The sequence below is a fragment of the Grus americana genome, chromosome 20 (genome assembly GCF_028858705.1).
Source record: "Grus americana isolate bGruAme1 chromosome 20, bGruAme1.mat, whole genome shotgun sequence".
Lineage (NCBI taxonomy): Eukaryota > Metazoa > Chordata > Aves > Gruiformes > Gruidae > Grus > Grus americana.
Window position 1 is genome coordinate 12537983 of NC_072871.1, and position 15874 is coordinate 12553856.

The 15874-nt window shown below is 44.7% G+C and overlaps 1 protein-coding gene across 8 annotated transcripts in view; it reads left to right on the forward strand.

Moving 5' to 3' along the window:
* Positions 1–2922: 2922 nt before the first annotated feature.
* RAPGEF1 (Rap guanine nucleotide exchange factor 1) overlaps positions 2923–15874 on the forward strand; it is an 88958-nt gene continuing 76006 nt past the window's right edge. For 2 of the 8 annotated variants that reach the window (XM_054848491.1, XM_054848488.1), the window contains exon 1: positions 2924–3290. Coding sequence is in view for 7 of the 8 variants with exons in the window: in XM_054848488.1 (XP_054704463.1) it covers positions 3266–3290 (25 nt within the window). In the remaining variant the exon portion in view is untranslated. Of the gene's footprint in view, positions 3291–4933; positions 5174–15874 lie in introns of all 8 variants that reach the window. The other 6 variants (XM_054848490.1, XM_054848489.1, XM_054848494.1 and 3 more) reach the window with 6 other exon arrangements.

Consider the following 15874-nt stretch of genomic DNA (forward strand, 5'->3'; position numbering starts at 1 on the left):
TCCATCACTGAGGACCTCAGAGGAGTTGCATCCATTAACAGGAGGTGAGAATCTTGCCCTTTTGCTTTAGTTCCTTCCACTATTTTTTTTTAAACCTCTTCCCAGTTGCAAAGCTTTCCACCCTGAGAGCTGAGCATGACTGGTGACAGGGGCACATCGACTCACTGTGGTGTATCTGGCACTCGGGGATCCTCATGCATATTGAATAAGATTCTTACAGGGAGCTGGCTGTGTCTTAACCAAATTGCAACCACACTAACCAACATTACCAAAGCCAATGCTGGTCCAGAAGCCATCGTGCAAGAAGGTAGTTGGCTAAATTGCATTTCCCTATGTAATCCCAGTTAGTCCCTGCTTCTGAAACCCACTCAGACAGCTGTGTTTGGGGGCAAACGGCCACTATCTCCTGGCATTTCTGCAGGGACATCACCCCTGCATTGCCCCACAAGCCGGAGGAGAGCAGGAGAGCCAAAGCTGGGGTGGGAGGAAGCCGCCCGGGAGAGGGGAAGGGCACTAGAGGGCAGGAGAGCTCTTTTCTGATTGCACGTCTCAACGGTTTTGTTGGCGTTTCTTGCACAATTTCCCCTGTTCAGTGGGTCAGTTGTAAAGTTCAGTGACTCATTGCAGGAAATGACCCGGTGGGGCTGCAGTTTATGTCTGGTGGCCTTCCCTAGCTGCTGCCAGCGCAGGTGGACAAGGCTGAAGCAGACTCAGTTGGAGGGGTTTGCACGCAGAGACCGACCACCTGCTAAGTGTTGCTGCAGGTTTGCCGCCTGGTAGTTTCTTCCAGCAAAGAAACATTTGGGTTAGGAAGCTCCAGTTGTTAGTCCCCCTCGCAGCCTCTTGCTGCAAGGTGAACTTTAGCACTGCACTCTCATCTGATAGCAAAGCAGGTATCCACACTGGTACCAAGACCCAACATATTCTTCTCCTCCTTTTCTTCCTGTGGTAGTATCGGCACGTGAAAAATTGGCTCTTTGCAGGTAACCAGCTATCATCATCCCCTTTCCTTTCTCTCCCCAGCTTGCAGCTAGAAACACCTCCACAGGATCTCACACCGCTCTGTACTGGCATGAACAGTCTCTCTTCACACCTCTGCTTCCACTCTCCTGACCCGGGCTCTGTCCATAACAGCACATTCGCACTGATGCAATCAGCTCTGTGGTGGTTTTTTTTTGCCCACCTGGCTCAATGGGATATTTAGAATCATCAGGTTTTCCTGGTGCTGTGAGTTACTTCTTAATGCAGAAAGCACAAGAGAAACTCCAGCATCCCCCAAAGGCAATACATCATGAGCAGAATGGGGCTTTTTACATCAGAAACTATGAAAAGACCTTGCAATTTAGTAGCTGTTCTGTTCATATTGCACGTTATTGCACACACGCTCCTTCTTCCTTGCCCAAGTCTGAAAACGGAGGGTGTAAGAATAGCAGCTTCTTACTTCATCTGTCTCCTTCCTGTGTGTACTCACAGTCAGGTCTGCTCACATTAGCATCACCCGCTATGGCTCCTAGTTACTATCACTTGCTAATATGACTGAGTCAGCACAGTTCAGCGTGGCTACAAGACAGCCACCTTTTACACTTGTGCAAGAGAGAGAAGAATCTGTTCCCAAATCTTTTTTGTTGTTGTTGTTGTTTAGATTTATTAAGCAAATGCATTCAAGAATTCTCCACAAACCTCTCTCAAAAAAAAAAAAAAATTAATGAGTGGAAAATGCATAGTCTCCTTCTTAGAGATTTCCTCCTGTAGGTTGTGACCAGCCCCAGGTGTGTGAGATGTTTAAACAAGCTGATGAAGTCACTTTAAAAGTTGTGTGTAAAGCTTACAAAAACAGCAGCCCCGTGAATTTTTTATCTGATCGCGGGAGAAGTAAACAGCCTCTGACGGCTCACCAGGCTTCAGAGATTTATTGGCTCGTAGTACAGGGCACTACCTGCAAGTCAAGGTACTGCTGTGACGTTTGTCCCTAATTAAGTCGTAGAAACGAGTTAATTTTCAAATAGGACCGTAATCCTTTTATTGTCGCCTGGGGACATTCCCACCGGCTCTGCTGTCGCTTCCCGCTAGAGGGAACCCGCCTGTGCCCGGGGAGCGGAGCAGCCCCGGCGCCCGGAACGGACCGGGCGGCTACAGCGGGGGGTGGCCGAGCCGGGGCTCTGGGTTGAGGCAGCCGGGAGCTGGAGCTCAGCGCTTGGCTGCGGCTCCTGCAGGGCCTCCAGCAGCGGTGCCGGGCACCCCCGCGTGTGCTGGATTTGGGGTACTAATAGGACGCCGTGGGGATGCTCTGGGGCAGCAGCGCTGGTGTCTGATCTAAAAACCACGTTGGGGTTTGTGCAAATCCCACCCTCGTTCCCCTTCGGTTAATTGTAACGTTGCTGCTTCTAAGAGAAAGACCCTGCCGCAGCAGCAAAATGGGAAAAACGCAGCGCGCCGGCGAGGCCTGACGGGTTTCCCGGCGCGGTGGCGGGACGTGCCCCGGGCAGCACAGGGCGGCCGGGCCCTGCTCTTCCCACACCCGCGTGCAGAGCACCGCGCTTCGGGGGGGGGGGGAACCTCTTTCGGGTTTCCCGCATCCCCTCGGTGGAGGCCCGGGCAGAGAAGCTGGGCCCGGAGCCGCCCTCTGGTACCGAGCGTCCGCTCCACGGTGCCCGGGGCTCCACGGCCTGCCGAGTCCCGCTCCTCGCCCCGGGGACACGGAAGAGGGTTTCCCTGTGGACGCTGCCCATCGCCGCCAGCGCCCGCCGCGGCCCTGCCTGCGCCCTGTCTGCGCTGCCGGGAGGGGCACCGCCGAGGGCACCGCCCGTCCCCAAGTGCCACCGCCCCCGAGGCGCCGCCGGTCCCTCACAGGACGCCCCGAGGCGCCGCCGCTCCCGTGCCAGAAGCCCGGGCACGCCCGGAGGTGCGGGGGGCGCAGCCCGCTGCCCCCCACCGGCCCCGCCCGGCGGGCCGTGGCGGCCGTTCCCCGGTGCGGCCGGCAGGCGGCGCTGCGGCCCGGGGCGGCGCGTGTGCGTGTGCGTGTGCGTGTGCGGCGGGAGCCCCCGGGCCGCCTCTTCCCCTCGCGGCCCGGCGGAGCGAGCGGGGGGCGGGCGCTGCTTGCGCCGCCGCCGCCGAGCTCCACAGGCCGCCGCCGCAGCGCCTATTCCCGGATCGCGGCCGGCCGGCCGGCAGCAAACGGGAAGCGGCGGCGGCTGGCAGCCCTGCGCCGTGGCCGCTCGGCCGGCTACCTGCGCGGCCGGGCCTGAGCGCCGAGCCCGGCTCCGACATGTCCGGCAAGATCGAGAAAGCAGGTGAGCGGGCCGGGCGCCGCGGGAGGCCCCGGGGGGAGCCCGCCGGGGCGGCCGCGCTCGCCTCCCTCCCCTCAGCGCCGCCCCGCCGCCGCCGCGGCCCGCCGGAGCTGCCGGAGCTGCCGGCCCCGGGCCTGGCGCGGCCCGGCGGGGCTGGGGGAGGCGGGCAGGGCCCCCCGCGCCCGGCGGGTTTCGGCGCCCCGGGCCGGCGGGAGGCTCCTGTCAAGGCGGTGCGTGGCCCGGGCCGGGGCCGGGGCTGAGCCCGGGGCCGCGGGGGGGGATGCTCTGCCCGGCGCCCCCGCCGCCGCGCTGCCAGGGGCTGGTCCGGGGCTGCCCGGGCGCCGTTTGTGTCGGGCTTTTTGTCTCCTCCGCTTTTTCGTTTGTGTGTTTTTTTGTTTTGGGTTTTTTTTCTCACCCCCGCCCCCCCCCCCGTTCTCCCTCCTTTTCCTATTTTGTGTTTTATTTTTCCGCACCCCTGCCGTCCTTTCCATGTAGCAAAGCATCAGCAAAGCCGGGGCGCTGCAACGCTTTGGGGCCTACATGCAATGATTAATTGCAACTTCTCCAACTTTCCTCTTCTGGTGTTTGTGCAAGATCAGAAAAGATGAGTCCGTGGGCAAATGTCAGAGGGAACTTGCTCATTTTTTCCTATCTCTTGCAAAGCTCTCCCCCGAGCCTGGGGTGCTCGCCTAGAGCCAGAGCCAGGGAAGGCTGCTGAGATCTCTTCTGCTCTCACAAGGAAACACTCGAGCACGGATCATATTGTCTCTCTGTGCTTCTGGAGTCGTGTCTGGTTCTCAGTTGTCACTTTAGATGGTTGAATGCCCCTGTTCTTCTGTGTAGCGGGAGTAGTATGTTTAAAGATTCAATTAGTGTTTTGCAAATCAAGCAGTGAAGTTATTTAGTTTAATTATGTTGCATTTAATTAGCAGAGAAAAATCAATGCTGTTTTGTATTTTTTATTGTAAGGAATAGCTAGGCAGTTGCCTTCTGGGGAATGCAGGGTAGCAGTCTGAGTCGGGATGTGCGAAGTACAGCGTTCAGGTTTTCCAGGACAGCAGCCACCGATTTAGGAAAGATTCCTGTTTCAAAGGAATAAAGTTGGGAACAGTGCTTTCTGGTTTTGATCATTCGATGCTGGTTTGTTCTGGCTTCCGCGCTGCACTGTACATGAATATGTTCTCCTGCGATATGGTTCTGGAGTGGCCTGCAGGGATAAGCAGACTGGCTGCCTGGCAGCCGGCTTTTAAGTGCAGTACATAGGCATGTTTCCAGCTCTTAGCACTAAGTTACTGTCTAACAAGTGTGCATCACATCATGGGACAAATGTTATTCCAGAAATATCATAGGTTAATCCGATGCACAGTCCCTTACATAGAATCGCAACATAACGCTTGCTTTGGGATTCTGGCTATGTCTTTTCAATGCTTACTGGTATATCGCTGCAACTGTTTGTCTGGGAAGCGGGTAACTGAGTAAGGAAGGTCTTAGCAACATATATAGACCTGGGGCCAGCTCTAAAATATTTGTCACTTGTTTATGCTAGAAGTGAATTTGGCTGGGGATTTTAGTAACTGCTGATAGCGCTATAGACAGTAATTACAGATGTATAAATAAGTGATCACGTTTTGTTTATTCGCGTGCAGTAAATAACCCTGTGAGAATAGTAAATATAACTCCACACCAGCGAAGCAGCGTGAAGAGTTCAAACGCGGGAAGATGACTCTGTAGACACACACAAACGCAGTGCGATTCCATAAACAATAGAACAGAAAGGCCAAAAATACCATACAAAAATCATATGCTGCGCAACCTAGAGACCCGACCTTGCAACACACTGAACTCCCATTGAAGAACGCAAGACATCATGCGGGATCCATCCCCAGGTCAGTGCTGTAAATGTACAGTTTTGAAGATGCAATGGGTGAAGCCTTGATGTGGAGGCATTCTTTCTAGTGGGTGTGTATCGTAGTGATAATTTGCTGAACAAGAGAAACTGTAAATCTGGGAAACTGCTCTTTCAACTGCTTGTATATTCAAAGAAGGGTATTTAAAAAAAAAATTAAATCCAGTCCAAATATAAACTGGAGGAGAAGAGATGGGGAAGGCGGGGCTGGAAGCCAGCTGTTTCAGTGTGGTACAGTCTTGATCACTGTTTCTGAGTGTTTGAACTTCTGATTGACACAAACAGTTCGGTTAACAGCATCACCGAATAAACAGTCTGCAATACTGCAGTAATTCCGGGATAATATTTGTCAAAATGTATACAGTAGTAGAACAAAGGATACAGAGTCATGAAACAAATGCTATGAGGTCTAAGGTCTGCATATTTGTGTACATTTGAATTTGTTTTTTTCTTATGGGAATGGAAATACATGCAAAACCCATTATGTTGTAAATAGGCTGTTGCCTGATAACGAGCCATCTTGACAAGCTTCGGAGTTGGCTTGGGCTTTGGTTTGACTCCCATGTTCATCTAGTCAGGCTGCTGGGAAAAGAAGTGTTACCTTACAGGGTTACATCCCTAGAGATCTTATGTACATCTGCTCCCTGGGTCCTTAAATGTAACGCCTTGTCGGCACTTAATAAAAAACAATAATAAATGATTAGAGATAACAGCTACCATCCTGTCCACCAAGAAGAGTGGACAAGAATCCCTCTGGAGCCTCTCTGCACCGTTGTTTAATCAACAAAAGCATCACTGTAGAGCGATTCAGAGCACTGCTTTGGAGTGAAGGGGAGCCATCTGGTAATGTAGAACAAGATGGTATATTTTGTTTTCACTAGTATTAGACTGCCTGTTTTGTTAGGCTCCAGCCAGGAGACTTCCAAATAATTTTTGGAAGCAGAACCCCCATTGACTTGAAGGGAAGGAATGGCATCCAGCGTTGGTTTTTCGTTACTGTAGAACTGTGACTTTCTGTCTTCACTTTCAGGAGATATTTGCTGTCACCCTAGTTAGTCTTATAGTTTTGATCTCAAATCCAAAACAAGGATGCCAAGAAAGAGTGGAGGAGGTTGTTGCAGATTCTGCTTGGGTGTCCGGTTACCATGGCAATACCTCAACTCCTGTATTTATTTACCTGATGGATTACATGCTCCAGGGAGTTGAACTATTCTGCATCAATTCAGGGAGAGTAAGGGACCAGGTAGACACCATCAGGTCTAAACCAAAAGCTCTTCCATGAAGCAGGTCCATTCAAGAATGCCCTTTATTAAAACCAAAGAAAATATGTGTGCCATACTTGGAAGGTTTAATCTATTTGATGTTTTTAATCTTAATCTTGTAGTTTCTTGCAGGGTTTTCATATCCCACGTAAGCTTGGTTTTTCAATAGCTGTCTGCTAAAGGTTGTTTGAGATAACCGGTTCAAGCGTTAGCTACCTGGAGTGCAGTCAGTTGTCTCCATTCTGCTCAGGACTCAACTGGATGTATTTATTCCCAGCAGGCTGAAAATGCTGTTGTCTTCACCTTTTACTCATAAGCATTTGCCTGATAAGCAAATTCATCTCTGAAGTCTCCTCTGTTAGTCTTGGTGTTATAAACGTTTAGGGGTAATCCCAGGAGAGCTCTGTTCTTAAGGAAAATGGCAAAATAGAAGAAAATTCAGGAGGCCAGGTTATTCCCATCTCTATAGGAACTTAATGTTTGTTCAGAGTTCTCCACGCCAACGTACGTGATCCTGAATTGTGCATCTGTGAATGTTTTTGTATTAACGTGAAGTTTCCCGGGGATCTTACTTTTGGGGAGGATATATTTTGAACTGTAATCATCTCTTGGATCATTCTATGGAAATTATCCTCCATATTTTTTTACACCTGTACAGTTTTCTGCAGTTTCTCTTTGTCTAATGTAAGCTTGGGTGAGTTACTAGGCAGAACTCTTTCTCGGTTCAGTTGTGCGTTCACCACTGTACCATGTTCTTCAGTAAAAGTGAGGGGCTTTCAAGTTCGAAGTTTTGCAGTTGACCAGTGTAAGCACTGCTCTACTGGTGGTTTTCAAATGAAGTAAAAATTCTCTGTGAAGTGTCTTGTCCCAGAATCTGAAAATGAAGCACTCCTAAAGAGTTCCTTCACAGCCCTGAAGGCAATTCAGTTCCAATTCTTCCTTACCTGGGCTTTTACCACCTGCTGCATTTCCTACTATATGCTGCTCGGATAGTGACATCACATGTGTGTTTTATTCTAACTTGTTTAAAAAGCACCAACAATTCAGTCTAGTTTTGTGTAGAGGCAAAATACAGGTACAAGATGATCACTATTCAGTGTTTCCTGCAAAATGGCACAAATTTTGCCATTTTTTTAAGTCGGCGTAGGCTTAACAGGTGTTCTGTTGCATAGCTTTAAGATTGGAGTGTTAGAAATGTAGCCTGTGGGATAACTGCCGCAAGACTGAGATGGTCATAGCAGTTGTAAGAAGGAACTGGCCGAGGAGTGGAGAAAAAAGACAGCTGAAGTCTACTGGAATGCGAAGCAGCTGGGTTGTGCCTTAGTCAGTGAAAAAGCAGAAACTGGAAACAATTGCTAAATTTATTTTCAGTGCAAGCAATCGTTTTCCTTGAACCGCAATGACTAAATATATCTATTGGTGTGATTTTTTTTATGTGGTGCTAACTCTTACTGGCTCTTGCTAACCTCCTGGCAAGCAGAGAGATGAGTGGAAGTTCACTGTCAGTCAAGACATAACACAAATGTCCCTCACCTAGGTCTTTGCTTCGCTTGCAGAGAACATTCCTTGTTTGTAAGGGACCTGTAGGCTGTCAGCATGGCTTTAGTCACTGCATTGTATTGCATGAGTGGAGGAAACCTGTAACTGCTTTTTCAAGTTTCCTTGGGGTTTTATCCATCTTTTTGGAAGCTATGAATTGCAGTTGATACCTCAGCTGATATTCTAATAGTTCTATCTATAAGTGCATCTGTGCTGTATTAGAAAGACTCTGATGCAAAGGTGTGGGTCTTTTTAAAAGAAGATACATTAAGCCCTTATTTATTTCAAAGTTGAAAGCCTGTGGGTAGAATTGGCAAAATGAGCTTTGCTGTTGACTTACAAATCCTTTGAAAGGAGAACATTCAATTCAGAAGCTTACAGCATCTTAACTGCAAGTGGAGGAACATGAAGTGTTAACTTTCCAGACATTATTTTAAGGAAACGAGAGATGTTATACCTTTCCCTGGCAGAGGCATTTGATGCCTAATCAGATTTAATTCAAGCACTCAGTCATTATGTGCATTACGGGAGATGTCTAGGCAGTTCTCAGTTGGGCTACTGAGAGGTGACAGCTGGAATTGTTTGTTATCATAGCATCTAATTTGGAAGATCCTTGTACCCCAGCAAAGGTAAGATGATAGAGAGCATCTCCCGTCTTTGTGCCAGATAAAACTCCAGAAATTATGTATATATTAAAAACAACAAATTATATGTCAGAGCTACAGGTAAGGTGATTTAATAGGTGCCTTCCTCTCTCCTGCTCCTCACCACACCCATCATTTTGCATAGTTTGGATACATGTAAAGGATATAACTTGTTCCATTTTCCAAGGCAAATAATCCCAACATTTTTCTGCTGAAACTAGAGATCTGGAGTTTTGGGGTCTTTTGCCGGTTTGCAAAGCTATTGACCTCTGTGTACTGTTGCTTAGCAGTGAAATGAATCCTTCCAGTCTGTATTCTTCCTGTGGAGACTTTACAGTATCTGGAGAACAACTTGTGCATGGAGAGGGATCCTTCAGCTTCTCAAAATTGTGATAGAATAGGCTTTTCTCTCCGAAAACAACTGAAAATTTATTGTTCTGTGAGTGCCTGAACATTTATTAATGTTAGCAAACTGTAAGATTCAGCCATTGTCACAGAAGCAGTATGGAAGGAGTATTAAAATCAAGTAGCTATTGCAACAATATTAGCTTCGTTATTTGTCAGTTTTGTCTAAATAACCAAAGCTTAGCTTTCGTGGTATACAGTTGAGAAATATTGGAGAACAAAATGGTATGAGTGGATGGTAATGGAGAACAGTGTGTCGTTCTCAGTGCTTTAGTAGAGATTAGAGGAAAAGAGAGAGCTGGTTGGAGAAAAACTAGATTTATTCACCTTTGCAAATTCAAACTTGCAGCCCCGGAACTCCAAGGTGTATAAAAAGGAGGCCAGAGAGGGAAAAAGGGACATCACAAGTGGAGATGTTGATGGACTGGTTGGAAAGACCAGAAGAGGAGTGAGAGGATGCCCAACCCACGGATATTAGAAGAGGAGGAAATGGTGGGCTAAGTTGTGTGCAGGTAGAGCAGATATGAAAAGACAGATGGATGACAAAAAGGGAAAGCGGGCAAGGAGGAGGCTCCTGGCGGTTTTCACAGGAGTCTGTTCCAAGGCAAAGAGACAGAAGATGAATTTCAGCAATCCGGAAAAGCTGCAGGAATCCTGCAGGTTGGGGCATGCTGCCAAAGGAAAGTTCTCCAGTTCTGCTATTCACGTTACTGCAGCCTGACAAATTTACAGCTACATCACCTGACCCATAGCATCCACTCTTAAAAATACATTTCCGATCTCTTCTTCTGCTGTGACATTGATGCTGACAGAGGAAACAATTTCATATATGTGAGAGAGAAATGATGTCCCCATGTATTATGTGAAGCAACCTGAGAAAGTTGATGGATCAGATTATTGGTCTACTTTTATTTGCATTGCATATTTCAGTCAAAGCTCTTCAGCTTTGAAACAGTCTCTTGATGTTAAATCTGTTTGCTGTTTTAGTCGCTACCATAACTCATCTTCTCTGGAGTTTGTAAGGTAACGTTTTCATGTTGAGAGCAAGGAAGAAGTGAATAGAAACACGTATAAGAAAGAGACAGTGTGTATCAGAGCATTCATTTACTTAGTGTTGTGGGAGATACGATGTCGACGGTATTTGGGAGAATTGGTTCTCCTATACTTGCTTGCTATTTTAAGTAATCTAAAAAAATTTGAGAATTGACAAGAGCTGTATGGAGATTCTAAGCCTTGGCTAGAATTTTGGTTTCATGTTTCTTTCATTTTTTTTCGTTCCCCTTTCACACCACTGAGAGGGTCGATTGAGCATGGGTGGCACCCAAAGAAGAGATTTCTTAATTATGGGGCTTGAGGCTCGTTGAATTAAGCAAATGCATGTTTTGCATTGTCTTACTTTACCTGGGTGACAGTTTCTGCTGCTTTGTGTAGAGCTTTTCTGGTGTCGTGAAAATACTGTGCATTTTGTGATTCAAGTTAACATCTTGATGTGGCCATCAGTGCCTCTAAGGAAATATCAATTCATTATTCTGCTGAGGGAGAAAGGTTAAAGCTTGCTTGCACTCTCATGCTCTCGTTCTTTCTCTCCGAAGCTTCATGCGTGGATGTCCTTTTGTTGCGTACTTAACATATTCACTGAACCAGTCCCATTTATATTCTAAACAAGACCTTTAATTTCATCCCTCGCATGTACAAAAATCATGGGTTTTGAAAGAAAATAGATGAGAAATTTCTTTTTAGGCTTCTGGAAAGAAAGGAAAAATCAGTAGAGTCTAAAATCAAAGAATAGTTACCCAAAGCTGGTAAAGTTGGGAGTAAGGAGATGCAACTTGGGTGGTTAATTAAACCTTGATAGAATTTTACCAAGAGATTGAATATGTAGTTCTACATCTGTTAAACTGTAGTTTGCAGGTAGTCTTTATTAATTAAAATGGGAGCAAAAGGGGTTTGTTCACAATATACAGCATGCATTGTTTTATCTCCTACGTTTTGATGTTTTTGTTGTGCTTCTCAGTCTACCAATCTGTCCTGTCCATACTGCCCAAGAGGTGGTAAAATAGCCTCAGGAATTGATTCCATATTTAGAAAGTTTCCTTTACGAACCAGGCATCATGTAATAAAGGGCACCCAGGGAAATCAATATTTTAGTTCTGGTTGTATAGTACATTCCTACCAATTCTAGATAGCAGCCCTCAGTGCATCCATCCGGTGGTGGGCTTCAGTTAGCGGGACAATACAGTTTAAAACAGTTTTCCTTGGGTGATTATATTATCCTTTCATTTTGTGCTCTAACTATATTAACTTAAGTTTGTCAGTTTGAGTATGGGGAGATAAAGTACGGATGGTTTCCATCCACTTTTTGCTTAACAATGCAGCCTTGCATTTCATTGTGAGGAGTGATCTGTGCTGCAGGTTTCATGTACAAAGAAATTAAATATCCCTACCTGGATATATTTTTTCCATCTTAATTTTTTTAAGTGTATGTTTTCTGCTTTTCTAATTACAAGAACCTTTAAACTGAATTATATGCAAGAATAATAAGTTTGAGGAACTAGGGAGGTCTACTAACAGGTTTAATTAGAGCTCATCTATGAATTTACAGGGACTTCCAGGAAATGTAGAGCACTGGTTTGTGCAGGACGTGGTTTATCTGTATAAATATTCTTGCAAAGGTCACGTGAAATCATATGTTAAGTCTGATGCCAGATTTTTGATGGAGCATGGTAAGTGTGGTGCAGGGGTTGAGTTTACTCTTTCACTGCTTGGAATTGCTTCTCCATGGCTACTATATGGGAGAAATTTGTAGTACTCCAAAATGGTATGTATCTGAGAGTCACATCACCTTCTTTTTTTCTTTCTTTCTTTTTTTTTTTTTAATAATCTTTTATCTTTATGAGCAATACCTAGGAGAGCATAACTGACAGAAACTGAGGTGGGGAGTTTCTGTTTTCAGCTTAGCTTTTCTGTTTGCTCTGTGAATAGCTGTTTGCTCTGTCACTGGAAACACTGACACTGCTATCTCCTGCTCTGTCAGCCTGGTCTGTTATACTTTACAGGAGAGACACTTTGGAAGGTTGTAGAACCACCCTGTTAAAATGATCTAATGAATATAAGAAATGGTATTTAAAGTGCATTGTTTAAAATGAGCTGGCTCTCTCAAGTATGGCCAATTTTGTGATGTTGAGGTGCGTAGTAACTCTTTAAAGAAAAAACACTAAGTCTTGACACATAACAGTGCATCTGCTCGGGTAAGCTTGCTTCTTATGTCTGTACCTTTCTTAATCTGTACCATCTTTTCATAAGGAAATAGTGATGGCTCGTCCATCCTCTGTTAGAACTGTCGGTCCCATTGGCCAATTTCAGTCAAACTTTGCAGAGGAATCGATATTACAAATTTAAATAAATTTCTGCACATTTTCTGAAGAAGACAGAGTAAAACAAAGAGACCACAAATAGTGCCTTCATTGTGGCAAAAGGGAAAATGTAGCTGTCCCATACTCAGTTTGGGCATCCAGAGTCAACTGGTATACATGTCATTTCAAAACCACTAACATGCGTGGTGCTTCTTGGTCAGAGGAGTGCCAAGGGACATGCAAGGGAGCTAGCTTTCTTGTGTTGGAAGAATAGATAGAGTTTCACTAATTTTGCTTAGAAAAAGACTTTTTTTTTTTTTTTTTTTTTAAACTAAGACCTGGATGATGCAGTTTGTTGTTTGATGATTTAACTAAGGTTATTAGCTTATGCTCATTCAGTTGCATGAGCATTTTGTCAGTCTAAACTAGTCTCATATTTGTCTTGCACTGTAAAATTCACAGGCATGAGATAAATCTGACTGTATTTTGGAAAAAAAAAAAAAAAGAGGAAATGGTGCAGTGAGTTACTCTAGTTTAACCTCAGCTGGATTTATTGATGCAACTTTCATGTGTAGCCAAGGTCTAAGAACGAGTGGATGTAAGTTCTTTATTGCTTAGAAACTTCTCATTTTCCCACTCAACGTCTTGCACCAGCACACTTGTGTTAGCTAAAAGCTGATTGTGTCATTTAAGTTTTTGCCTCTAAATCTATAAAGGTAAGGTGAATTCATAACAGAGAGATTTATGGTGATTTGAGAATATCCTGCTCAGAAATAGTCAATTTTGCAAAGCTGGCTCAAAATTGCACCTACATTAAAATAGATACAGTTTTGTGTATACAGAGTCTAAAATATTTTTTATTTATGTGTAATTTTTGTTCTAATAATTTCTAGTCCCTTGTGGATTCCAGCAGTTGTCAAAATGATTTAATAGTGGTTATATTGGTTTGGAAATGCCCATCTTTCACCAGAAACCATAGGAAAAGCCTCTGGTGACTGTGACTAGCGTAGACCCTAATGCCTAGCATTTACCCACCTAAGTTTGGGGGAGATGAATCCCAACCCCGGGCAGATTTCTGTTCTGTTGGAAAGCTGTTCAAAGAGATTTTAGATATTGCTTGATACTATAGTTATGTGAAGCTGAATGCATTGATTTAGCCAACTGCTTGCTGCATCTTTGGTTGAGGCAGAGCTGGAGAAGGCATTTCTTCACTGCCACTCTTGCTTTGGCACACCTGTTTCTTGCAGTGCTAAAGCAAATGTGCTTTTAAAGTTTAATTTCTTTGCTTTCCCTCGTGCTGCTCAGCCTAGGGAGACATGAGGTACCGTGTTCCATCAGCCTATGATTCGGCATCAGACTGAAAGGTAAAAACACTGATAAAAAATGTTTTTCTTTGCTGCTAGAACAAGGATTGCTTGAATTGTGAACTGGTTGGCCTGGAACAGGGAATGGCAAGGAAAAGCAAAATCTTTTGGTGTCTTCTGGGGACAGCTCAGAGGAGCCGATCGAGGGCAGTAAAGCACCCTTTGGCTGTTAAAAGCCAAAGTATCCTGGTAAAAATGACAGAACAAATGAACCCTTAAAAACCGTGCAAAGAGAGAATTTGATTCTCATTACTGTCTGTGTATATTTCCAGGTAATCTTTAAACAAAGATGGGTTTGCTTCTGTCTGTCTTGGGTGAAAGCACTTGTATAAATTCCGTAAATAAGCATTGGCAGCTCTTACTCCTAGGTTTTATCCTGAATTACAGCCTTGTTCATTAGACCTCAAATCTGAGGTGTACATTTCACTGTAATACTTCTAAGGCTCTCTGGAGGCATCAGGTATACCGCAAGTGATACACAGGAGAACTTTTCTAAGCTTCCATTTGGCTGGCAGCCTGGGAACCGTTAAGGGCCAAGGGATCAAAACCATCATTTGGGCCAGACTTTGGTGTAATCCATGTCGTTGCCCTGGGTTGTTGGGATTGTTGTGGCTTTTTACTATGTGTATAAGGAAAAAATGCTTACCTGGCAGTTGATCACAATTATCTGTGTTCGGGGTTACCAGCCAAATGTGTATTTTACATTTTTTGTTCTCGCTGAAGTTAACATGATAAGAAAAAACTAAGGAAAGATCTGAGGAATTATTTCTGGCAGCTGGGCAGATGGGTTTATCTATAAATCCTGAGAGTCTCTGGCAACAAGGTGTGTAATAGTAACAACAAAAATGATGCTGGAAGGTTGTTGATCACTTCTGTCATTGTTTTGATACTTCTCAAGTTCCTCAGTTACTTGGGGCTGGTATAAATAATTCCATCTAAGATTACAGCCATTGGTCATCTAGGCTGCTAGAGCTCCACTGGCAATATAAAAAAAATTTCGCACATCGAATGAGAGCATAACTGATTCTGAAATCATTCCCAGCATGCGCATGGTGTTAACGTGAATGTTGATCAAGGTCCTGATCGGAGTCTGGCATCCCAAGTTGACATCTCATGCAAAACACCGTTCTCTGCAGTGTTACCAGTGCTGTGGCATGGCCTGTGGGGAGGGCTAACAGGCTGTGGGGTTTTATATTATTATTATTATTAATAATAATAATAACAATTCTCAGATGAAGTACTTCGCATCTAAAAACTTGGACAACCTGGTATGCTAAGTTTCAAAGATTATCATAATGGGGGGAAAAACCCAGGCTAGAAATAGTAGTAGTATACATTTAATGAAATTGTCATTCAAAGCACTCGTATCCAGAAAAGTAACAGTGGTTTGTGTTGATGCTGCACACTGTGATCTTAACCTTTGGGATGATAACAAAGCACAAAAACTGGCTCCTCTTTCAATCTTGTGCCCTTGAAGGAGTCATTTAGTTAAATTCCTTAATACTTTTGCAGCTGTGGTTGTGGTTTATTAACTGATGCTGCCTTGAAGAAGAGCCTGTGTCTGCAGCGGAGTTTTCATTACTCATCTGTCAATACTTAAGAGTAAAACTAATGGATCTGGGTAGAGAGGTTTCTGCTGTTCATGTAAATGGTTTCTTTTTCTCCATTCCTGCTATTTTACCCAAGGAGAGGATACAAAACAGTTTTGATGCAGTACCTGGTTATACTGTATTGGATAGGAAGGTCTGGCCTGCTTTGTCAGAATTATTTTAAGCTATGATGTTTAGATTTTATTAAATGAACCAGAGGGAATTAAAAACATGTCTGTTTCCCAAAATACTCTCACTTGAACATCTGTAAAATGCCCTTTATCCTGAATCGTACAAGCTGAAGAATCTCCAGAATTTCTTTTTTGCAGTGGGTAAAATATGATTTTTGGCCAGTTCAACAATTTGCTTGTCAGGAGAAATCCAGTTGAGTTTTGTTTGGTTTTGTTTTTGTTTTTACATAGTCCTCAAAATGGAAAATTAGATAAACCAAAATTATTATACTGCTGTGTTTACTGATGCAAACTGCAAGTTTTGCAGTAATTGCCTTGGCTTCTGGGTGAAATG